This window comes from Rhinoraja longicauda, chromosome 30 (genome assembly GCF_053455715.1).
Source record: "Rhinoraja longicauda isolate Sanriku21f chromosome 30, sRhiLon1.1, whole genome shotgun sequence".
In the NCBI taxonomy this organism is placed as follows: domain Eukaryota; kingdom Metazoa; phylum Chordata; class Chondrichthyes; order Rajiformes; family Arhynchobatidae; genus Rhinoraja; species Rhinoraja longicauda.
In genome coordinates, this window is record NC_135982.1 from 14,244,710 (window position 1) to 14,270,310 (window position 25,601).

Here is a 25,601-nt window from a genome sequence, read left to right on the forward strand (position 1 = left end):
TATGGAACTCACTACCCCAAACCGTTAGAGACTCCTCCACACTCACCACATTCAAAACATCGCTGAAGTCTCACCTGTTCAGTACTGCCTTCAACCACTGAAGGTCACCTCACCTTCTGTCTCCTTTCTCTGTTCATTTATTTATTTACTTATTTATCTATTTATTCATTTCCCTATGTTCTCAAAATCTCTGTAAAGCATCTTTGAGTATATGAAAAGCGCTATATAAATAAAAAGCATTATTATTATTATTATTATTAATTTAGTTTAATTTAGCGAGACAGCGTGGAAACAGGCCCTTCTGCCCACCAAGTCCGTGCCGACAAGCAATCCCCGCATATTAGCACTATCCTACACACACACACTAGGGACAACTTGTAATTTTATCAAAGCCAAATAACCTACAAACCTGTATGTCTTTGGTGTGTGGGAAGAAACCAGAGATCCTGAAGAAAACCCTCGCAGGTCACTGGGAGAATGTACAAACTCTGTACAGACAACCCCCGTGGTCAGGATCAAAACCGGGTCTCTGGCGCTGTAAGGCAGCAACTCTACCGCTGCATCACCATACTGCCCTCAAGTCTTTTAAGAGAGTTTAATAACCAGAGTAATATGGAAGGAAGAACCACATCCTATAGATCTGTAAAGTTAATGTTAAAGGATAGAAAATGTTTCAGATCAGTGATCAAGAAATGAGATCCATTCCTGCCTCTGTTTTAATTTACAAACCACACATTAAAGGGTTTTTAATCAGGATAGATGACACGAATCATCATTTCCCAGTGACACTGCCACCATCGTGAAATTGGCCCCAGAAAATAATATCTCATCATGTGCTACTTCCCTTTTGTCCCCTGATCGGGCAGTAGGTAATTGAACTATTGAGTGAGAACTGTTCAAAAACAACAAAGACTGGGTAAAGTATTATTTGAGGGACAGTGTAGTTTGATTCCCCACTTGGCTCCAAAACATTTGTTTGATTCATCACATCTTCACAGCTACTCAATCCTTGGTTCCATTTAAAGAAATCGGTTTAAAGCAGAAGTATCCAGCAAGAGGCGGAGAGTGCAAATCTCCAGCCCCATGGCTATAAAACATGATTACCTGGGTATTGTTCTGGAATCAAGAGCTTGCAGTAAAGGTTGAGGTGCCGTTTGTTCTTCTATTCCAGTTCATCATGTTATATAACAAACAAAATGGTTTCTTTTAATCTCTGTCTCACTTCCACTTCCTACCATCCACAGCCCAAGGTAGACCCCCGACTGTGCTGGTCCATCCCTCTCCCACCTCGGTAACCGAGGGAGAAACGGTGGAGTTGCACTGCCAGGTCACAGGTCAACCGCAACCCCGGATCACATGGTACAGGTCAGCCGGGGCTCTGACCACCAACCACCAGGTAGGGAATGACCTCTGCTCTGAGTTTATGGCCACTGGACCCGGTCAGGGCGAGTGTGAGTGACGAAGACTGTGGTTTTCCTGTTGAATCTTCAGGTTGATGGTTCCGTGCTGCGCATCCTTCGTGTGACTTCTGCTGACGTTGGCGATTTCATCTGCCGTGCTGAAAACGTCCTCGGAATGCAAGAGATCAGATTCTCCGTCTTGATCACCACAATATGTATGTTCCCGGTCATTCTCTAAAACCTTTGATTTGCAATAACGTTTGTTCTTGCTGTGACTTCCTCTGGCAATAACACCAAGTTTTGACTACATCTGGGCTCAATACTATATGGTGGGGATCAAGTTTTCAGTCTTTCAAGAGAGTTTAATAGCCAGAGAGTAATATCGCAGGGAAAAGCCCGACCATATTCTCTGCCTAAATCATTACAACAGGTATGTTACCTGTCATTCTCCAAAATCTTCGCTTTGTTCTCACCCTTCCCCTCAGTTACACCATGATTTGACTACCGCTGGTCGTAATAGTTTTTGTCTTAAATGGCTGGCAAGTCTTTCAAGAGATATTTAACAACCGGAGAACATGATAGACGCAAAATGCTGGAGTAACTCAGCGGGACAGACGATAGTTCCGATCAGTTTAGTTTATTGTCACGAGTACTGCGGTACAGTGAAAAGCTTTTTGTCGCGTGCAGTTCAGTCAGCAGAAAGACAACACATGATTACAATCGATCCATTTACAGTGTATTGATACATGATAAGGGAATAACGTTTAGTGCAATTTAAGGCCAGCAAAGTCTGATCAAGGATAGTCCAAGGGTCACCAAAGAGGTAGATTGTAGTTCAGCACTGCTCTCTGGTTGTGGTAGGATGATTAAAGAAGGCCATAGTGTAGATCAGTTAAAATAATATTTAAGGAAATGTTTCAGATCAGTGGTCAAGAATTTGGATTTAGCTGTGCGTCTTTTCATTTGATAAATCACTGATTAAAGTAGTTTTATTGGGTTAGATCACACCAGTGATCATGTCCCAGTAAAATCTCACACATCAGGAAATTGGTCCCAATGTTTACTATTGATAATTCATCTCAGCACATCTACATTTTTCCAGCCAGTCAGCCTGCATCTGTGGAAGCTGGAGTGTGCGGCGGCCATCTTCTTTGTTGCATGCCATTTTAATCCCCCTCCCCATTCCTATATTGACCTGACTCCCATTCCCATTCCCACATCGACCAATCTACTCACCTTCACCTTCTCCATTGTCACAGGTAGCCAAATGTAAACTGGATGAACAGCACCTCGTATTCCACCTGGGCAGTCCACAAGCCAATGGCATGAATACTAAATTTTCCAACTTCATGCAATGTTCTTTTCTCTCTCCTTCTGATCTACCCAGGTTCTCACAGTTCCCCATCTGCCTTTATCATCACACATTATACTTTACTGAGTCTTCTATCCTCTCCCCCAACTGATTCCATGTGCCCAAAATCCTCCCCTCATGTTATTCCACCTATTGTCCTTCTTACCTATTTGATTTCAGCATCTGCAGCCTCTTGTATCTCCCCTTTCACTTTCTAGCCTGTCTCCACCATCCTCCCCGTCCCCATGATCTTGTTAACAGACTGAGCAAGTTTGAAGGGTTAATTGGCATACTTCTATGTAACTAAGAAAATTCATGCGGTACACTTTGCAGTTGCATGTCTCACTCTGGTCTCCACACTCCCACAGCAGGAAGTAGGCCCCCGACTGTGCTGGTCCATCCCTCTCCCACCTCGGTAACCGTGGGAGAAATGGTGGAGTTGCACTGCCAGGTCACAGGTCAACCGCAACCTCGGATCACATGGTACAGGACAGCCGGGCCTCTGACCACCAACCACCAGGTAGGGAACGACCTCTGCTCTGTGTTTCTGGCCACTGGATCCGGTCTGGGCGAGTGTGAGTGACGGAGGTTGTGATTTTATTGTTGAATCTTCAGGTTGACGGTTCCGTGCTGCGCATCCATCACGTGACCTCTGCTGACTCTGGCGATTACGTCTGCCGTGCCGAAAACGCCCTCGGAATGCAAGAGATCAAATTCTCCGTCTTGATCACAGCAATAACAACCCGTATGTAATGCGTCGATTTTATATGAGCATTTGATATGGATCAACTTTTACCCGATGTTTCCTGGCATGGCTATTAACGTTGTTCGAAAACAAGAAATTATTGTACTGCTTGAAAGGTAGTCTGTTACAAACTTTGGGGAAAGCAGAGGTGTGAGTGGTGCAGCTGGTAGAGCTGCTGCCTCACAGTTTCAGTGACCTGGGTTCAATCCTGACCTCAGCTACTGTCTGTGTGGAGTTTGCCCATACTCTCTTTGACCAAGTGACTTTCCTCCAGGTGCTCTTGTTTTGTCCCACATCACAGAAACCTGCAGGGTTGCAGGTTCATTGGCCACTGTAAATTGCCTCGAGCATGTAGGTGAGTGATAGAATCTGGAAGGAGATGATGGAAATGTGGGGAGAATAGAATTACACGTTCAATGGAAAAAAGCGGCCTCCCGTATTGTAAAGAAATCTGAAATGCATCGGACAAGTGAATGTTAGCAGCAGGGGAAATATTTTAGGACTTGTGTTTCCTAGCTTCCTCCAGCTTTGTTCTTTATTGAAGCTGTCAAACCCTCCAAACCTTTAGATAGATCCAAACTTAACTAAGCTATTTGAAAGCTACTAAAAGTGACATAAATAATTGGAAAAAAAAGTGAAATTATAATAAGTTATTCACGTAGAAACCATGTTTAAGTAATCAGAAACATGTCCCGAGTGTGCAGGTGATCACTGGTCACTGTGAACTCGGTGGGCTGAAGGGCCTATTTCCACACTGTATCTGTAAACTAAACTAAACTAAGGTAAACTAAACTAAAGAAAATACAAATAAGCTTGAGATGCTCATGGTCTTACCAGCCTATGTCAAGGGCAGGAGCAATGTGTATGCTGCCAGCAGGTTTGAGATACCTGTGTTTGGATGCACCTGCATTACCATCTCTAACCACAAGGGTGGAGGACGGCATTTTCTTTCAGCCCTGGTTTCCATGGGATTCGAGAAGGCCTTTGAAGTGTGCACGTGAATCCTTTGGCTTAGTTCCCGCAAATGGAGTTAGAGTCACACAGCACGGAAACATGTCCTTCAGCCTGATAACTGATAGCCTGATGGCTGTAGGGAAGAAGCTGTTCCTAAACCTGGACGTTACAGTTTTCAGGCTCCTGTACCTTCTTCCCGATGGCAGGGGTGAAATGAGTGTGTGGCCAGGGTGGTGTGGGTCTCTGATGATGCTGGCTGCCTATTTGAGGCAGCGACTCCTGTAAATCCCTTCGACGGTGGGGAGGTCAGAACCCGTGATGGACTGGGAGGTGTTCACAACTTTTTGCACTCTTCTTCGCTGCTGGGCATTCAAGTTGCCGAACCAAGTTCAGCGCCCAATAATGTCACGTGAACCGTTATATGTGTACTGGCACCTTTTTTGTCAACAAAAAGAGCACTGCCTAGAAGCATAAATGCAATTCTGTAAGATCTGGCTTCATGTCTCTACTTTTGACCTGCTTCTCCACTAAAATCCTCTTCTGCTCTCCGTTCTCGCCACAGAGCATGGGACCCCTCCCAAAGTGAGGGTCTACTCCTCTCCCAGCTCGGTCACAGATGGTGAAATGCTGGAGTTGCACTGCCAGGCGTCAGGGCAACCAGAGCCCAAAATCACATGGTCCAGGGCAGCTGGCCCTCTAACAACCAATCATCAGGTACGTCAAAATTGTGGGCGGCACGGTGGCGCAGCGGTAGAGTTGCTGCCTTACAGCGCCAGAGACCCGGCTTCAATCCTAACTACGACTGCTGTCTGTACGGAGTTTTGTACGTTCTCCCTGTGACCGCGTGGGTTTTCTCGAGTAGGGTGCTCTGGTTTCCTCGCACACTCCAAGGGCGTACAGGTTTGTAGGTTAATTGGCTTTGGTTTTTAAAAAATTGTAAATTGTCCCTGGTGTGTCGGATAGTGCTAGTGTACGGACTGATCGCTGGTGGGCGCAGACTCGGTGGGCCGAAGGGGCTGTGTCTGTGAGAATGAGAGCAAAAATGGTCTTTCCCTACAGGAGGCACCATTTTATGCAAACACTGTGGGCATGGGATTTGTAGTTTCAGTCATATTGTCGACGAAGAAGGGAGATTTTCCGAGAAAGATCCAGATGGGATTTACGTCTGACCCTCGGGCAATGAGACCAAGCGGTTATTGTGTGGCAGATACTGTTTAGAAGTAGAGGGGGATGGGAAGGGTGATTCATCTAATGTCAGCAGACTGTGGATGCCTGATCGACTGTGACGTTGTAAGGCTATAATCGTGTAAGAACACTTGTACTCCACCTAGCCACTGAATGAAGCAGGTGCCAGGTGAAATGCTGCCACTTGAGGCACCATTGAGTGTGGTATTGGGGGGAGTGGGGGCGAGTGAGCCAGCATCAGGCTGAGCGATAAGGTTGAGGCAAAGCCATGCCATTTCCTGCTTGTGACAACTGGCAGATGAATATGGTCGATGGTTTCTTTATTGTCACGTCTGCCAGGTACAGTGAAATTCATTTTTTGCATACAGTTCGGCAAGACTATACCCGTATATGAGCACAATCACCCCGGTCAGTACAGGAAGCACAGAACAGCCCGCTGAGTCCAAATGCAAAAGGCGCCATTTTGGTGTCATTTTACTGTCTCAGATGACCACAAAGGCCGTCACCTCTGATTTAGCACTTGGGGAACAATGGTCATCTTTGGATTGGAATTTGGTTGCTCTGCTTTGCAGTTAGATCTGCAATGCTGACTCCTGATTTGTTGCCCAAAACAGAGCAGAGGGGAATTGTTCTTTGGAGTTTAGAAGACTTGAGCGATGATCCTTTTCAAACATAAAAGAACCCAAGAGGTTTGACAGGTTTGAAGCTGAGATCTTTCCACTTGAAGGAGTGTCTTGAATAAAGTGAACGTGGTTATGAACCAAGGGGGCAACCACTTAAAACAAAGGTGCATGGGAACCTCTTCTCACAGAGGCTGGTGATTCTCTGGCATTCTCTAGTCCAGACAGTTGTGGAGGCTGAATTATAGATGGGACCTTTACAACATTCTTGAACTAACCGGGAATTCAGTCAATGGGTAGCTTGTGTAGAGCAGTGGTTGGGGCCAAAGTTGAACAACCATAATCATGATGAAGGGCAGGGCAGCCTTGAGGGACTGAGTGGCCTCCTCCTGCTCCTGTTTTCTCGTATCCTCGTTGTGAGCCACTCACAAGGTACCATCCAGAATTCAGTGGCCTTTAACTTTCTACCTCATATTTCCTGATCCTTCGATTTCATCTTACACTTATCATCATGAATGAATGAATGAATTCTTTATTGCCACATGTGACAAGTCACAGTGAAATTCTTTGTTTTGCATTCCCAAGGTATGCAAAGAGTCGCCACATAAAGGGCGCTGACAAAGTTACAAAGTATCCCACGCCAGGTCCTCTTTTGTTCTCCCCCCCCCCCCACGCCGGGTCTTCCTTCATCTCATATCACTTCCATCATATCAACTTTGGAAAAGGCTATTAGTTAGTTGAGGTCCTATTAAGATTCCTGATTCAAGTGACCAACTCCGAATATGACAAGTCTATTTAATAATCTCACTTCCCTTTAAATTTCATTGGGTTCATTCCGAGACTCATTTACATTTGCCTCTGAAGTGGTAACTAGTTATGAAAATACGAACTCAGGAGGGATCACAGGAACAGAGTTAGATCTTTCAGCCCTCAATCCAGCTGTGAGCCGCACACACTCTTCATTTGGGATGAATGTAAGAGAAGAAGAAACCATCATCTTTGTTCCTCTGGGTTTAGTTGAGTTTAGTTTAGAAATACAGAGTGGAAACAGGCCCATGGCCCACTGAGTCCGCGCCGACCAGTGATCCCCACACAATAACACTATTCCACACACACTAGGGACAATTTGCATTTATACCAAGCCAATTAACCTACAAACCTGTACTTCTTTGGAGTGTGGGAGGAAATGGAAGATCTCACAGAAAGGTCACGGGGAGAATGTACAAACTCCTTACAGACAGCACCTAACGGCAGCGGCTGACTAGCAGTCTGTCCGTCTTTTTTTTGTTGAGTGTCGGTGTTGGGATGATTTTTATATATTTTTTTTGGTTGTGTATGTGTGGGAGGGGGTGGTGGTGTGTGGGGGGTGGGGGTGGGTGTGGGTGGGTGGGTGGGTGTGGGGAACTTTTCTCTTCCTCACGGCGCGGGGTGCGGCTCGGCTGCGGGGCCTAACATCCCCCGGTGCAGCTCGGCCGCTGGACTTTACATCCCGGTGCGGCTGGCCGCTGGACTTACTTCGCCCGGTGCAGCTCGGCTGCGGGGCTTAACACCGCCCGGTGCAACTCGGCTGCGGGGCTTAACACCGTCCGGTGCAACTCGGCTGCGGGGCTTAACACCGTCCGGTGCAACTCGGCTGCGGGGCTTAACACCGTCCGGTGCAACTCGGCTGCGGGATTTAACACCGTCCGGTGCAACTCGGCTGCGGGATTTAACACCGTCCGGTGCAACTCGGCTGCGGGATTTAACACCGTCCGGTGCAACTCGGCTGCGGGATTTAACACCGTCCGGTGCGGCTCGGCTGCGGGACTTTTCACCGCTGGTGCGGCTCGGCTGCGGGACTTAGCTGCGCAAGGCTTGGTCGCGGGCCTTTCATCGCCCGGTTCGGCCGCGAGACGTTTCAGCGCCCGGTGCGGGGACTGTGCGGGTCGGTCGGGGACGAGCTGTCTGTCCGTGGGCGTGGGGAAGAGAGGGGAAGTTTTGTTGCCTCCATCACAGTGAGGGGGTGTTTGGAGTCACTGTGATGGACGTTTGTGTTGGGGTTATGTGTCTTGTGTTCTTTTTTTTTTCTATGACTGCTATGTAGTTTCGTTCAGTACTTCGGTACCGAACGACAAATAAAGCTCTGTTATACTGTTATACTGTTATGCAGTCGGGGTCGAACCCGGGTCTCCGGCGCTGTAAGGCAGCAACTCTACCGCTGAGCCACTGCGGCTCCTAGTGTGTGTGGAGCCATGGACCCGGTCTGGGCGAGTGTGTGTGACGGAGGCTGTGATTTTCCTGTTGAATCTTCAGGTTGATGGTCCCGTGCTGCGCATCCTTCGCCTGAGTCCCGCGGACGCTGGCGAGTACATCTGCCGCGCCAAAAACGTCCTGGGAATGCAGGAGGTCATGTTCTCCGTCTCGATTGCATCCACGGCACCAAGTACGTAAATTGCCATGCTTATCCCCTGTGTCTTGCCACGTCCTTTGATCTGAACGCATCCGTGCTCTTACCACTCACTGTCAGCGTGGCGTTTTGCGTCTGTTCGATAGTCAGATAATGGATCAAGGAAGGTTGAAATCTCACCTGGTCTGCCAGGCGACTGACCCATGGCTGACTTCACCTCCATTCTAATCGCCTTACATGATGCTATTAGCATTTAAAGACCCTTAACTTTGAAGTAAAGAGATTTACTTTGAGCAAAGAGATTTCCCTTCATGTTGGGTCCACTTGGTTCCACGGCCGTGACCTCTTGCTGTTGGATAGCTCTGATCATCGCAGTCCAGTGTTACAAAGGAGCCATGCACCCATTTGCGGCACCAGCTTTATTTTTCTACCATCACCAGTATGGTAGACAAGGACTTTGAAGGGTGTATTAATTCACCACTACCTCTGCTGCATTGGATGTAAATACCACTAACAATGATAAATGCCTATAGTGTGGGCCTCATACCTGTGGGCCTCAATATTTGCTTTTGTGGACACTTGAAAAGTGATTGCATTCCTGAAAGTTCTGTGAACCGTGAAGGAGCTCGCCGTGGTGGATGCTGATCAAACGTTACCCGGAGCTGGAGGGTCCAGAGCAAATGGTCACGGCCCTGGAACCAAGTGACCCAAAATGAAGAGAAGTCTCCTTGTTCAAAAAGTCGAGACCTAGTGAAACTCACACCCATAGTCATGTTCAAGCTCAGGATCTATAAATGCTGATAGAATCATGCAAGATGAGTATAGAATGCAGGTGGAGTTAAGACCAGCAATGATCAGGGCGACATAGTGGTGCAGCGGTAAAGTTGCTGCCTTACAGCACTAATAATAATAATAATAATAAGCATTTATTTTATATAGCGCCTTACCAGGAGCTCAAAGCGCTTTACAAAAACAATCATAACATAAAAACAAACAGACAAACTATCCTAACGGAGAAGCGGCGAATAAACAGCGCCAGCGTCCTCTCACGTCAGGGTCCGGCAGTAGACAACAAAGAACACAAGACACACAATTACAATTTTAACACAAACAGCCATCACAGTGATTGCTCTAGGCACACCCTCACTGTGATGGAAGGCAAAGAAAAGTCTTATCACTAGAGACCTAGGTTCAATCCGGACTATGGGTGCTGTCCGTACAGAGTTTGTACTTTCTCCCTGTGACCATGTGAGTTTCCTCCAGGTGCTCCAGTTTCCTTTCCCAGGTTTGTAGGTTAATTAGCTACTGTAAATTCTCCCTAGTGTGCAGGATAGAACTAGTGTACAGGTGATTGCTGGTCAGCGTGGACTTGGTGGGCCGAAGGGCCTGTTTCCGCACTTTATCTCTAAAGTATTCTAAACAACACAGGAAGTTCCTTCTCTGGGCCTGTATTCTGATTTGCAAACTTTTCGCTAGATTTCCATTCTGCCTAATTTAGAGTTTACAGGTGTCAAAAGACCACTGAACTGTTTGAGAGGGCCCTGAGAGGTCAGACTTAACAAAACACCGTTTGAAGAATAGTTGTTACTAACGAGCAAAGATACTAAAGGAGCAAGATAGATCACTCGACCCTAAAGGCCGTAGCACGTCATGCCGCCATTTTAGTAGGCAGAAACTAGCAGAAACATTTAAAAAGAAAAATAACAAAAATCTGTGAATTGATAGATGAGATATATTCTGCATTTTAATGGTATCATCACACATACTGTTCCCCAAAAACACTAATTACACTGCGGGAGGCATAGCGAACGGCGGGTTTTGCCTACTAAAATGGCTCCTTTGCATACTACACTTCAGTATATGCGACTTCAACGGAGTGGTCCACCTTGTTCCTCTAGTATCTTTGCTAACGAGCCCTTTGTTGCTGCCTCTTTCGTTCAATGCCAGTCAGTTCAACCGATGATGGTGCCCAGATTTTGATGTGCTTCACTAATGCATCTTCTGATCTCCACTCCACAGCAAATGAAGGCATGCCAATAGTGAGAGTGCAGCCCACGCCCACCTCAGTAACAGAGGGAGATATGCTGGAGTTACATTGCCAGATCACAGGACATCCTCAACCCTTCTTCAGATGGTACAAGTTGAGTGGAACCCTCACCGAGCGACACGAGGTGTGTTATGGCAACAACATAGACAATATTTACTGGGATTGTTAGCAGATATTTAAACGGCTAGAACATCCAACTCATCTTTCACCGGCTGCTTACCACACTGAAGCAGCTTTAGAGCCAACCCACTCTCACAGTGGTCTTATGGAGGGAGTTCCATGAATTGGTCCCAGGCACGATGGAGATCCAGTGATGTATTTCCAAGTCGAGATGTATGTGCCTAGGTGGGAGAGCCATGGGTGGTGGTGCTCCTATGAGCCAACTACCCTTTGAATGTTTGGCACAAGGAGTCATCGGCTTGGGAGCTGCGTTTCAGAGCAGCCGAAATGTGTGATATTGCACAGCATTGGGTGGGGAGGATGAACACTTAGAGAGGTGGATATGTAACCAGTCAAGTGGATGGCCACTCCGGCAAGACATTGAGCTTCTTGGGAGTTATCGACCTGCATTCATGCCGGCAAGTGGCGACTGTCATACGAGGAAAGATTGGAAAGATTGGAAAGACTGGGCTTGTATTCACTGGAGTTTAGAAGGATGAGAGGGGATCTTATAGAGACGTATCAAATTATAAAAGGACTAGACAAGCTAGATGCAAGAAAAACGTTCCCAATGTTGGGGGAGTCCAGAACCAGGGGACGCAGTCTTAAGAATAAAGGGGAAGCCATTTAAAACTGAGGTGAGAAGAAACTTGTTCACCCAGAGAGTTGTGAGTTTGTGGAATTCTCTGCCACAGAAGGCAGTGGAGGCCAATTCACTGGATAAATTTAAAAGAGAGTTAGATGGAGCTCTCGGGGCTAGTGGAATCAAGGGATATGGGGAGAAGGCAGGCACAGGTTACTGATTGTAGATGATCAGCCATGATCACAATAAATGGCGGTGCTGGCTCGAAGGGCCAAATGGCCTCCTCCTGCACCTATTTTCTATGTTTCAGGCTGCTTATTGGTGCCTTGTAGATGGCACAAAGGCTTGCTAGGGGTTGAAACCTCTAACCACAAGATACCCACCCTCCCACCTGCTGTTGTAGACACAATGTTTATGTAGCTGGTCAATGGCGAGCCCAAGACCCAGTGATGGTGATACCATTGTGCGCCATGAGTATTTGATTAGATTCTCTCCAGCTGGAGATAGTTATTGCCTGGCATTTCTGTAACAGGGATGTTGAGTTGCCACTTCTCAGCCCTTGCCTTGGTCAAATTTACCTTGGTCTTCCAGCCTACAGATGTTACATGCCCAACAACAGCATGGGAGTGCCTTCACCAGATGGGCATCGGCAGCTCAAGAGGCAGCCCACCATCTCTCATAATTTCAAGGACAATTAGTGCCATGCAATAAATGCAGGTCTTTGCAATAATGTCAGGATCCCATAAAAATGAATACATAAACAAATAACAATTGATGTGGAAGGTTCATAAGTCTGGCTCACATCACCAGGAGGACCGGTTGCATAACCCTGGATCACAAACCCTGACATTGGATTTGCGGTACGGTGACACAGCGGTAGAGTTGCTGCCTTACAGCACCAAAGACCCGGATTCCATCCTGACTATGGGTGCTGTCTGTAAGGAGTTTGTCCCTTCTCCCCGTGACCAGCGCAGGTTTCCTCCGGTGCTCCGGTTTCCTCCCTCACTCCAAAGACGTGCAGGCTGGTAGGTTAATTGGCTTCGGTAACAGGATGGTAAATTGTCCCTAGTGTGTAGAATGGTGTTAGTGTGCTGGTCGGCGTGGACAATAGAACAATAGAAAATAGGTGCAGGAGAAGGCCATTCGGCCCTTCGAGCCAGCACCGCCATTCAATGTGATCATGGCTGATCATTCTCAATCAGTACCTCGTTCCTGCCTTCTCCCCATACCCCCTGACTCCGCTATCCTTAAGAGCTCTATCTAGCTCTCTCTTGAATGTATTCAGAGAATTGGCCTCCACTGCCCTCTGAGGCAGAGAATTCCACAGATTCACAACTCTCTGACTAAAAAAGTTTTTCCTCATCTCAGTTCTAAATGGCCTACCCCTTATTCTTAAACTGTGGCCCCTGGTTCTGGCCTCCCCCAACACTGGGAACATGTTTCCTGCCTCTTAACGTGTCCAACCCCTTAATAATTTTATACGTTTCGATAAGATCCCCTCTCATCCTTCTAAATTCCAGTGTATACAAACCTAGTCGCTCCAGTCTTTCAACATATGACAGTCCCGCCATTCCGGGAATTAACCTAGTAAACCTACGCTGCACGCCCTCAATGGGCCGAAGGGTCTGTTTCCGCGCTGTATCTTTAAATCTTAAACACCTCTCTGGATAGCAACCCAGCTAGTGATCAGATGATGTTGGCTCCATTCACTGGGGCTGTGTCAGTTTATAATGGTATGACATAACCTTGTGATTTTCCTCACGTTGAACAGATGCAGGGCTCCTTGCTGCGAATCCTGGAAGTGACCCCAGCTGACATGGGGGATTATATCTGCCGTGCAGAGAACAAGTATGGAATGGAGCAGCTGATATTCTCAGTCTCTGTCACCTCCATGTCATCCCGTACGTATGCAGCTCAAACCTTCTTCACTGTTATTGGATCAGTCACTTTTTCATTACACCATTTGTTTCACCGTTTGTGCCTTGTTACATGTTAAATGGGAGGCCGGTTTTAACAGATCTTCTGCGGTTTTACATTGGAAACAGTCGCAAAGTTGGCTGCCACTGATAAAGCATTTTCTTCACAACCTCTCAAACCACATCACAGCTAAATATGTTCTTTTGGATTGTCGTTCCTTTGAAGAGGACAAAATAAGTTTCTCTCGCGGAATCAAGTAACCTCAAAATGTAGAGAGCGAGCTAGTAGACCTGTTGTCTCTCAGGCTCAGCGACGCAGGTTCAACCTTGATCCTGATGCAGTGATATGGAATTGGTATGCTCTACCTATGACCACGTGGGTTGCCCTTGGGTACTGCTTGGAAGGTTAACTTGTTAAAGGCTTACTGCTTGGTAGGTTAACTCACCACTGTAAATTGTCCCTACTGTAGGTTGGCGGCACGAGAAATGGTGGAGGGGAGCGGGGCGGCAGTGGGTTGCGTAGAAGGGGAAAGCATGGGAGAAGGGAAAAGTATGGAGAAATAAGTGAGGGAACTGGTCATTGTTAATTGCTTTATGATTGTCATTTTCTACCGAGAAACAGAGAAAACGTAGTTTTCCTGTGCTATCAAAGCAAATCATTCCATACATGTGTACAATCAAACCATACATGAGTACAAAAATAGAAAGGAAAGAGAGTTCAGAATATAGTCTAAGAAGTATAAGAAGATAACTGCAGATGCTGGTACAAATCGAAGGTTTTTATTCACAAAATGCTGGAGTAACTCAGCAGGTCAGGCAGCATCTCGGGAGAGAAGGAATGGGTGACGTTTCGGGTCGAGACCCTTCAGTCTGAAGAAGGGTCTCGACCCGAAACGTCACCCATTCCTTCTCTCCCGAGATGCTGCCTGACCTGCTGAGTTACTCCAGCATTTTCAGAATATAGTCTTACAGCTACAGAGAACATACAGATTTTAAAAAGTGCAAGGTTGCAACAAGATAGACTGGGATATCGGGAATACATCCTCAATTTATAAGAGGTCATTAAATAGTTCGTAGAAAAAAATGTATTAACTTTCACAAATGTAAGAAACATCTAGATAAGTATTTGAAGGCACAGAAGACTATGGACTTCATCTGGGTAAATGGGATTAGTGTAAACAGGTGTAACAGTCAGTGTGGACTGAGTGGGCTGAAAGGACCATTCCAAGGCAGTACAACTCCACGGCACTCCCACTTTACACGCAAACACATTTGCGGCATTTAACAAAGGGAGCAGGCAACACGAGAAAATGTACTTATTCATAAAGAAGGAGCAAATGTGGTATTCAGCATGATATAAGGAATGGTAGAGGGAGTAGATGCAGTAGTAAAGTTCAAAAGGAAATGGAATAAATACTTCAGGGAACAGAATGCCAGGGTCTGGAGAGGGGTGGGACTTATTGGATAGCCTCTTCTTCTTCCGTGTCCATCGTCTATGTTCCAAATGTTACATCACTCATCGTCCGTCCTGAAAAGGACACAAGCTTCCGGCGACAATCAGTGGGAGCCATCACTTGTACAATAGACGATGGTGGTAGCAGAATTAGCTCAGGGCACTTGCAGTTTCCAGCCCCGCGACGTGGACGCTTCTGCTATGGGACCATTGGATAGCTTAGCTACAGACACAATGGTCTTGCAAGGTCCATGCTGAGCTACTTCAACAAGCGGAAGAAATGGCGGCACGGTGGTGCAGCAGTAGAGTTGCTGCCTTTCAGCTCCAGACACCCGCGTTCGATCCTGCATGGAATTTTTACTTTCTCCCTGTGACCTGTGTGGATTTTCTCCGGGTGCTCCGGTTTCCCCCCTACATTCCAAAGGTGTACAGGTTTGTAGGTTAATTGGCTTGGTATAATTGTAAATTGAGTGTAGAATAGTGTTAATGTGCGGGGATCGCTGGCCGGCATGTACTTGGTGGGCCGAAGGGCCTGTTTCTGCGCTGTATCTCTAAACTAAATTTTAAATGATTTGTTTAAATACATCTGCTTGAGCGATTTTGCCAGCTATTACTTTACCTGGACAATTACAATTCAGAATTACCCAGCTGCCCCAATTGCATTTGTCATTGTACGGATGCTTTAGAAAAAAACTTGTGATGTGATTGGATGCTTTTGCCTTCTTTCCGGCACAATCGTCGTAATTTTTTAATTAAACTGCAACAGTTGGGATATAATGAACCTTTTCTCTGTTGTGTAGGGAAGAAGTTACCAGTTATCACCACCGGATCCCAGGATGTTACAGAAATCGAAGGTGGTGACGTCGTCTTTCAGTGTCAAGTCGCAGAGGGAGCTCAGCCATTCCACATCGTGTGGAAGACACCTCATCAAGACCAACAAGGTACACGCCAACAGTCCAGGCAGAGTTCTGTTAGAATCGAAGATAGACACAAAATGCTGGAGTAACTCAGCGGGACAGGCAGCATCTCTGCAGAGAAGGAATGGGTGACTCAAGGGTCTCGACCCAAAACATCACCCATTCTTTCTCTCCAGAGATGCTGCCTGTCCCATTGAGTCACACCAGCATTCTGTGTCTATCTTCGATTTAAACCAGCATCTGCAGTTCCTTCTGACACACACTTTGTGTAGAATGCAAGGACTTTACAACAATGCAAGGGGTGATTACATTTTTCATAATGCAAAAAGCCTCATGATCAACAAGGAGTTCTGTTAGAAACAAGACATAAGTGACAGGGAGAGATACCCCCTGAACTGAATGTAGGATGTTGCATCTCAGTGGAGCAGAGCTGGAGTTGTCAACAAACATGATGTTAGCCTTTAAAAGTTCTGAGTGGCGATATTGTGCATGATCCAGGCAGGTGTCTGCCTGTGGCCAGCTGGTCATGGGTGTACAGGAGCAGCTCAACAAAGTAAGAGTCCTAATGTTCTCTTGCTCTTCTGCACTTTCCAATGAAGGTAGAATCGTCGAGCGGTGACTTTATATCTTGAATGCACAATGGAATTTTTCACGCAACAGTCATGAAGACTGGAAAATAGGAGTAGGGATAAACCAGATACTCCCACAAGCCTGGCCCGCCATTCAATCTGATCATGACTAATCTTCCCCAAGCCTCATCCTGACTGGATAGGTTGGGTTTAGCATAAGTATGGATAGGATAGATGGGGAGGGATATGGGCCAAGCACAGGCAGGTGGGACTATTATAGATGGGCCATGTTGGTCAGTATGACTCAAGTTCCTCATAGCCTCCAATGCCCTGATCTTTCAAAAAAATCTGAAGCAATTTAATGCTGCAGTAGGAAGTTTTAACATCTCTCCTGCTTGCCTTGTATTTCAGACAACGTGAAGATCAGTAGTGATGGCACCATGATAACAATCACTAGAATTCATCAGCAGGACCAAGGCCAGTACAAATGTATAGCGCGGAATCAATTTGGATCAGCATTCACCATAATGACACTGATTGTACAAGGTACAAAGCTGTTAATCTGTAAGGCTGTAAACTGCATTTATCAAATTATCTCTACAAATTATCAGTAGTTTGTCACACCACAACGATTTGCATGCTGCCAGTTCTTGGTGTTTCTCGCTTTTGTTTTACATTAGTATTTTCTCTCACCACATACCTGTTTTGTAGGCTTAGTGACGGACTAGATCTATTGGTGGAACGCTCCCTCCCAAGCCAGGAGATGTGAGTTCAAGCCCCACTCCCGAGTTATTACTGCCCTGCCTCACTGAAAGGCTGCTGCCCTGTTGGGGCCTCTGTCGCTCAGATGAGAGGCAAAGGCAAGAAGCTGTCCATCCTCTCAATTTAATATAAAGGATTCCCAGACACTGTGAGAGGGGAAGGTTTGCATTTCCTTGAGGAATCTAGCCAACACCTATCCCGAGCTCATTTTTATTAAAATAGCAAATTGGTTATTTGTCTAATTGCAATCTTTGCAACCATGCTGTACACATGTTTTCTGCATGCTTTTCCATACATTGCCACAGTCTGATTAGCACTTTATTAGCCCTTGTTGGAGTTTGGGGCATCCTGCAGATTTGGACGGTTAACATAAATACAAACATTTGTTTTCTTGCTTGTTCAACCATCCACTTCTTGTCTAAATTGGAGCTCTTTGTTTAGAGCAATTTATTTTGTAATGAGCATTGATGTAATTCTGCTTTAAAGTTACATCAATTTGCATACCTAAGCTGCCAATAGGTGTGAGTGAGGACCTGGTACAATACTCCCGCACTGTACAAAGTTTAGTTTGGAGAGATACACCATGGAAGCAGGCCCTTCAGTCGACCCAGTCCATGTTGACCATCGATCACCCGTTTATCATATTGTTTACAGTGCACTATGTTTACATATTCTGTTGTTCTGCAGCAAGTAAGAATTTCATTATTCTATCTGGGACACATGACCATAAAACACTTGACTCTCTTGATTCTTGACACTAGTTTTATGTTATCCCACTTTCTCATCCGCTCCCTGGGCATAGAGACAACTTACAGAGGCATTTGACCCACAAACCCGTTCGTCTTTGGGATGTGGGAGGAAACCGGAGCACGCAGAGGAAAACCACGCGGTCACTGGGAGAATGTGCAAGTTCACACAGACAGCACCTGAGGTCAGGATCCAACCCAGGATCTCTGGCGCTCTGAGGCAGAAGCTCTACCAAAGTGATCCCTGTTTCTGTTAATAGACACAAAAAGTTGGAGTAACTCAGCAGGACAGGCAGCATGTCTGGAGAGATGCTGCCTGTCCCGCTGAGTCATTCCAGCTTTTTTAGATTTAGAGATTTAGAGATACAGAGTGGAAACAGGCCCTTCGGCCCACCGGGTCCACACCGCCCAGCGATCCCCGCACATTAACATTATCCTACACACACTAGGGACAATTTTTTTAAACATTTTTTTTAACATTTGCCCAGCCAATTAACCTACATACCTGTATGTCTTTGGAGTGTGGGAGGAAACCAAAGATCTCGGAGAAAACCTACGTAGGTCAAGAAAAGAACGTACAAACTCCGTACAGACGGCGCCCGTATCATATCATATCATATATATACAGCCGGAAACAGGCCTTTTCGGCCCTCCAAGTCCGTGCCGCCCAGCGATCCCCACACATTAACACTATCCTACACCCACTAGGGACAATTTTTACATTTACCCAGCCAATTAACCTACATACCTGTACGTCTTTGGAGTGTGGGAGGAAACCGAAGATCTCGGAGAAAACCCACGCAGGTCACGGGGAGAACATACAAACTCCTTACAGTGCAGCACCCGTAGTCAGGATCGAACCTGAGTCTCCGGCGCAGCATTCGCTGTAAGGCAGCAACTCTACCGCTGCGCCACCGTGTCCTTTTGTGTCTATCTTCAGGTTTAAACCAGCACCTGGAGTTCCTTCCTCCACATTTCGTCTTTTTCTGTTAATGTCTGTTTCATCGAGTGTTTTCTCCCTGTTCTATGTTGCCAGGACCTCCCACTGTGTCCATCTCCCCCAGAGGTCCAGTCAGACTAGGTTTAGGTGATTCCATTACCCTGGAGTGCATTGGAATGGGAGAGCCTCGTCCGACAATCAGCTGGCATCGGTCTGGTGGCCGGCCGACTAACAACGTGGGGAGACAGCTGCCAAAGGAAGGCGAGCCCATCCTGACAGTGAGTACAAGTGGATCCTTAACAAAGGTCTTCGACCTGAAACATTAGCCTTGGTTCTCTTTCCACAGATGCTGCCTGACCTGCCGAATGTTTTTATTTAATGAATCATAACTCTCATTCCCCTCTCTCCAGTTGCTCCAAGTAACAGGAGCAGGAGTAGGCCACTTGGTTACTGGAGCCTACTGGTTATTGGTTTATCATTGTCACCCATACCGAGATACAATGAATTTTTTTTATCTGCGTGCTATCCAGTCAAAACAAACCATGCTAGGTATAAGTACAACAAACCATAGACAAGTGCAACAGGTAGTACAAAGAGAAAAATACCAAAGCACAAACTACAGTGTTACAGCGTTGCAGTGTTACATTTACAGAGAGGAAGTAGACAGTAGAGAGGCTGCTCTGTGCGATGGACTGAACCACATCCACAGTCAGTAGATTGTCGTAGGATTAATTAAAGTGGCAGTGCCCAGCTCAGATGAGCATGAAACAGAGAAAATACGCTTCACTTATTTCCACATTAAAACATCTGGTTACATTTATTTATAAAGTCAGCAGTACTAAGAAATTCGCAAGCTTGCGCTGATGCAGTACAGATGTTGGTGTGCTTCTAATGAAGTCAGCACATACTCTCAGCAGTGTACCCCTGGTTTTGTAGAGCCTCATTTACTGGCACAATATCAGTAACCTTGCACTGCAATCAGCTGCAGATCAGTCAGTTCAACTGCATCTTTAAGTAGAGAATCATATCGAGATTGTCCACTGAATTGATTGTCGGATTAACAAACTCCACAGCAAATCCTGGCTTTCAGCCGGTTTGTTTCTTAGAATTAGGAAGAATTTATTTGAAGAAGAAAATCCAGTGACCCTTGAACTTTGAATAATATTATCTTGGAATGTCCTCAAAAAGGTCTTCAGATTTACCTAACAATCCATAACAGATCCAGGCTGTGTTTGATAATGCTTGGGTCTCATGGTGTACAAATACACACCAAAAACAGAGCACCCAGGTAAATGTATGAGCGTAAAAATACACTGCTGGAGGAACTCAGTGTGTCAGGCATCATCGGTGAGGGATTGTTGATGGTTCACTCTATGCACTCAGTCCTGATGCAAGGTTTTGACCCGAAATATTGGCCATCCCCCACAGAAGCTGTTCGACCCTGAGTCCCCCCGCAGGTTGCTTTTTGCTCCCGAATATAGGATTTGCAATCCTTTGTGACTCCAAATGTATAAGCATAACAGCACCAAGAAAAGCCATTATACCCTGTAGAATATTAAAACGAGTATCATTTAAAAATCCCAATTAAATCTACTATTAATTATGCATCTACTTAAAATCTTACATTGGCACATACTTTCTTACAGCAAAAACCTTATTTCTTACGGTCATGTTATGGTCACATTTATGTATTGACATTCTCCATTAAATATCCAATTGCTAGTCCCAGTGGAAACAGTTTGAGTAAAATATTCTGTTGTGATTACACCATCCCAGTATTGCCTACACCAACGTAGTCCCGAACTGTGTAAACCCAACACTTCATCCTTTACTACAGAGAAAACCGTGCCCTCCAACAGCTAGAATCAGTGTGTAAAAATGAGGACAATCTGAAACATAAAATGAGAACCAACTCTCAACTGGTCCAATCAAAGTCAATCTCTTTATCCCAACTTTATCCCTTAATTGTTGTACATTATTCTTAGATCGGTCAGACCACTGCCATGAGTGATCACCAAACACACTCATTTTGTATTACTTCATTTTTAATAATTTAATGACCAGTACCTCAAAAGAGTGGGGAAACAATCAAATACAAAAAGACTCAGAGTGGTGGAGTAACTCAGCAAGTTGGGTAGCATCTCATGGATAAGCAACGTTTCGAGTCGACGTTTCGGGGCGGGACCCTTCCTCAATTACTGAGTTACTCCAGCACTTTGTGTCTGTTTTTGTAAACCAGCATCTGCCGTTCTGCCTACAATCAAATACCAACATTATACTGCTGAATTTTGTGCCAGTCTCATCCCATTTTCTGAACTTTCTGTTTCAGATCTCTTCTGCCCGGCTGCAGGATTCCGGAACCTACTCCTGCAGGTCAAGAAATATGTTTGGCACAGCAGAGGCACAGGTGGAGGTCATAGTCGATCGTTCACCCTCCACCCCTCAGGCTCCTCAGGTCACTGCAGAAGAGCCTTCAATAACCACCACCGCAGGCCAGACTGCTACCCTGCGCTGCTCAGCCACTGGTATGTCATAACGTAGACAATGTCTACTGTTGATCATGAGGCTTTTTGGATATCATTGATGATATGATCTCCTCTTCCCCATCTGCCTTATTTATACCTCTTGGGTGATTGAGAGTGTCCACTAAGAGTAAGTGTAGGATGTCAGTAGGCTCAGTCTTCATGGGGTGACTATTTCATACATAAACATTGTGGGCCGAAGGGCCCGTTCCTGCACTATACCATTCTATGTTCTATGTAAGACTGAAGGGATGGTCTTTAGCAAAGGCAAATCATGGGCACCTCAATCAACATGTTTAAAATTCTTTGTTGATGTAAGCTGCCATAATATTGTAGGAGCTTAAAGGAAAGCCTATTACTGCAATATGGAAAAAAATGTTTCATTTCTCTGTGTGTCCATGCTGGGTTTCTCTGCTTCTTATCGTTCCAGTTAGGTCGGACCTTTTGGGACAAGGAAAGGATATTTGTTCCAAGGAGTTAACTGGCATTTCAACAGTCTTCTTGACTCCTTAAAATGCCAGCTAACTTCTTGGAACCTACTTTTCAATCATCTTCTAAAATACACCTGATCTCTCTAGGCTTCATTAGACCTTTATTACCTTTCTCTTGTGTCCTTTGGGTCAGGAAATCTCCCTAGTTTTTTTCTTTGTATTCCCAGTTTCCTGATTTGATTTTTTCCTCTGGCATTTTGCACACTGCCTGGATCTGCATTTAAAATTAATAAATTTGAGAACTTCAACTGGCTTACCACAGAATTCCCCTTTATGTTAAAAAATCGAGCCCAACTTCCCTTTATAGCTCATGAGAATCTGGAATTACCTTTGTAGCTTGATGCTTTACCCACACACAGGGAAGCAATATCCTCATTCTAGCTGCTAAAAGATCTTCTTTATATTTGCTCTCTTCCCTCTCCACTCTTATACCTGATGCTAGATTTGTACGTAAAACGTCAACAATTTCTCCCCCGCCCTCTGCTGAATTCCTCCAGCTCATTGTTTGTTGTTCTATTCTTCCAAAGTGAACATTTGCAAACGAAAAAACGGGCCCTTTGGCCCAACTCGCCCATACCAACCAAAATCCACCATCTAAGCTAATCCCATTTGCCCACGTTTGACCCATATCCCTCTAAACTTTTCCTATCCATGTACCTGTCCAAGTGTCTTTTAATTGCCATTATATTATTTGCTTCAACCACCTCCTCTGGCAGCTCATTCCATATACCCACAGCCCTCTGAGTGAAAATGTTTCTCCTTGGGTTTGTACTAAATCTTGCCCCTCTTACCTCTTAACAACATTGGAACGGGCCCTTCATCCCACAATCTTTTGTGCCAAACATGGTGCCAAGTTAAATTGATCTCATCTCCCTGTACATGATCCATGTCCCTGTATTCCCAGCGCTTCCATGTGCTTATCGAAAAGCTTCTTAAATGTCACTATCAAATCTGCCTCCACCACTACCACCCCTGGCAGGGCGTTCCAGGCTCCCACAATTCTCTGTGTAAATCACTTGCCCGGCACATCTATATACTAAAGCTCTCGTTTGTTTGTTTGTTTGTTCCTGAACTACAGCCAAAACGGTACACGATGGCGCGACAATTTTAGGCCCACCTTACTCACCGTCATCCCTTTGGTGCAATGGAAGAAGTTTCATTGAAATCAGTGTTACATGTTTAATGTTCTTCACATTTTAAAATTTAAATCCTCCTAGGGAGGGAAGGGGTGGAGGGAGGATAAGGGGATTGAGTGGGGGGGAGGGGGAGGGGAGGGGGTGGAGGGAGGGGGAGGGGTGGAGGGAAGGGGGAGGGAGGGGGCGAGGGGAGAGGAGAGGAGGAGAGGGTGCTGCACCAATGCAGGAGAGGTTTGGGCCCAACGGGTCCACTTGGTCTAGTCTCCATTAAAATTTATCCCTCTAACCTTCTGGTGTTGGGCATTTTCCACCCTACGGAAAAATATTCTGACTGTGCCTCTCATAATTTTACATCATTTTGGAGGCCCTCCTTGCCCCTTTTCTAACCTGCTCTGTAATCTCACGCCTCACACCTCCATCATAAATGTCCTCAAGTTTTTCTGATTCTCCATCCAAGCATTTTGAGTTACATTACAAGCGAACCTACATGGGAAATTGTGTTTTAAAGTTGATTGATATTTCCAGTGAGATTTGAAGTTTTGAATCACTTAAAAGATGTAGAGTTCGCATAATTTCAAAGAGACTTATTAAGAATTTAGGTATCTTACATTAAATATCATGCCCTCGTGAGAATAAAAGAGAATCAAGTTTAAAATGTGACTTGCTGTGGGAATTAACCCTTGATTTTCCCCTCTGGTCTCTGTAGGTTATCCCACTCCAATTATTCAGTGGTCTAAACTGCGGGCCCCATTGCCATGGCAGCACAAGATTGTTGATGGATCATTGGTCATCCCTAATGTCGGACTACAGGATTCGGGCCAGTTCATCTGTAATGCCTCCAATTCAGCTGGATTCAATGAGCTGTTCATAATGCTGGATGTAGAAAGTAAGTACAACCTCACTGGAATAGAGTCAAATATGTTGGCAGCATCCATGGGAAGAGAAACAGAGTTAATGTTTCAGGTGATAGGCATAAAAAGCTGGAGTAACTCAGCGGGTCAGGCAGCATCTCCGGAGAACAAGAGTGGGTGACATTTTAGCCGTCTACAATACATCTCTTGTCTATCTTCGCTATAAACCAGCATCTGCAGTTCTTTTCGCCATGTCGATTTGTTGTTCATCTATTGTTGCACCATCAGGCTTTTAGCTCCAGAGACATGCACTCAGTGACCACGTGGAAAATCTGAGGTAACATGACTTGCTACAGGAGGTGCTCTGTGACCTTTGCTGGTGTGTTACTCCAGAAGAGTCAACTGATGGCCACTTGATTGCAATTGCTGAAAGTGATCATGTACTCTCTCTCAATCCTGAAATAACCATTGCTTAGTGCCGGATCAATGACAGGTGTTATGATGGTCCTCATGCTAACTTCTCCTGTTCCTCAGCCACACCGTATGCCACCTTCGATGTGGAGACTATCTCTGTGCGTGTGGGTGAGATCGTCCGGTTACACTGCCTGTCCCAAGGAACCCCACCGATCACATATGTATGGTCCAAAGTCAATGGAACCATGCCAGACCGGGCTATCAACCGCAATGGAATCCTGCAGATTAACCTTGCTGTGGTGTCTGACTCAGGCCGGTACAAGTGTCTGGTGAAGAACAAAGTTGGACAAAGTGATGCTATTGCAACAGTAAACGTGAAATGTGAGTACTGTCTCTTCATTTCCTTTCACTTTTCTACTCGATCTTGCCTTCTTCTCCACTATAATCACTTTCTGTTGGTAAATCACGGGAAGGGAAGCATAATCCACACGCTGGAGAATGAGGAGGGGAAGTGGATGTAGTGGATGTTTCTTTCAAAGAACCACCACAGGCAGAGTTGGTTTTGCTGTGCAGCATGATGTTTGGCTTCACTGTTTGGATTCTTGGGCTCAATATCATGGTGCTGCGGCGGTAGAATTGCTGATGTACAGCGGCAGAGATCCAGGCTCAACCCTGGCTACGGGCGTTTGTCTGTATGGAGTTTGTACCTTCTCCCCGTGACCGCGTAGGCTTTCTCCGAGATCTTCAGTTTCCTCCCACCCTCCAAAGGCAGACAGGTTCATTGGTATTTATGTCAACATTGTCCCTAGTGTAGGATAGTGTTAATGTGCGGGGATCGCTGGTCTGTGCGGACTTGGTGGGCCGAAGAGTCTGTTCCCACGCTGTATCTCGAAACTAAAAAACTGAACTATATGAATCCCCCAATTTAACATATGTTTGGTTTATAACATTGGACGAAAGACAGCAGAAACAGCTGATGGATAAACATATCAAGACATTTCACGTGCAACTCAGCAAGCAACAGATTGTTCCTGCAAGTAATTTGGCAGTTTGGTTGCCTCTGGGATTTAATAAAAAATACAAAGCAGAAAATCAAGATGCCCATATATATATTGGCCAGAACACTACACGTGCAGGGCGTTGAATTCTTCTTCGTTGGTATTTATGATTTTGGAGGTATTTACAATTTTGAAGGGATTGGGAAACCAAATAGATTTTGCCGGACAATTGGCAGCTCTGGAAGCAGCAGTGTATTTTTGTTAGATCTTTTAGTTTAGATAGTTTACCTATGGGGCTGCATTTTTACAGTTGTTCAGGTGAGTGGTACAAGCCTTTTAAATACATCCCTTTAATTAACACGTAAACATTGTTGGTAAGGATTCTCCAAGATAGCAAGTGACTTACGCACCTGGTATGATGTGAGATCAGACTATTCCAGGGACTTTTGCCTTACA

General features: G+C 45.5%; 1 protein-coding gene across 1 annotated transcript in view; it reads left to right on the plus strand.

Moving 5' to 3' along the window:
• Positions 1-25,601, plus strand: part of hspg2 (heparan sulfate proteoglycan 2) — a 389,926-nt gene that overhangs the window by 311,501 nt on the left and 52,824 nt on the right. The window contains exons 66-79 of the mRNA XM_078425384.1: positions 1,245-1,396; positions 1,492-1,615; positions 3,120-3,271; positions 3,367-3,496; positions 5,013-5,164; positions 8,548-8,677; positions 10,661-10,812; positions 13,202-13,331; positions 15,600-15,740; positions 16,697-16,831; positions 18,830-19,011; positions 21,063-21,258; positions 23,589-23,768; positions 24,268-24,528. Coding sequence (XP_078281510.1) covers positions 1,245-1,396; positions 1,492-1,615; positions 3,120-3,271; positions 3,367-3,496; positions 5,013-5,164; positions 8,548-8,677; positions 10,661-10,812; positions 13,202-13,331; positions 15,600-15,740; positions 16,697-16,831; positions 18,830-19,011; positions 21,063-21,258; positions 23,589-23,768; positions 24,268-24,528 — 2,217 coding nt within the window. The remainder of the gene's footprint in view (positions 1-1,244; positions 1,397-1,491; positions 1,616-3,119; positions 3,272-3,366; positions 3,497-5,012; positions 5,165-8,547; positions 8,678-10,660; positions 10,813-13,201; positions 13,332-15,599; positions 15,741-16,696; positions 16,832-18,829; positions 19,012-21,062; positions 21,259-23,588; positions 23,769-24,267; positions 24,529-25,601) is intronic.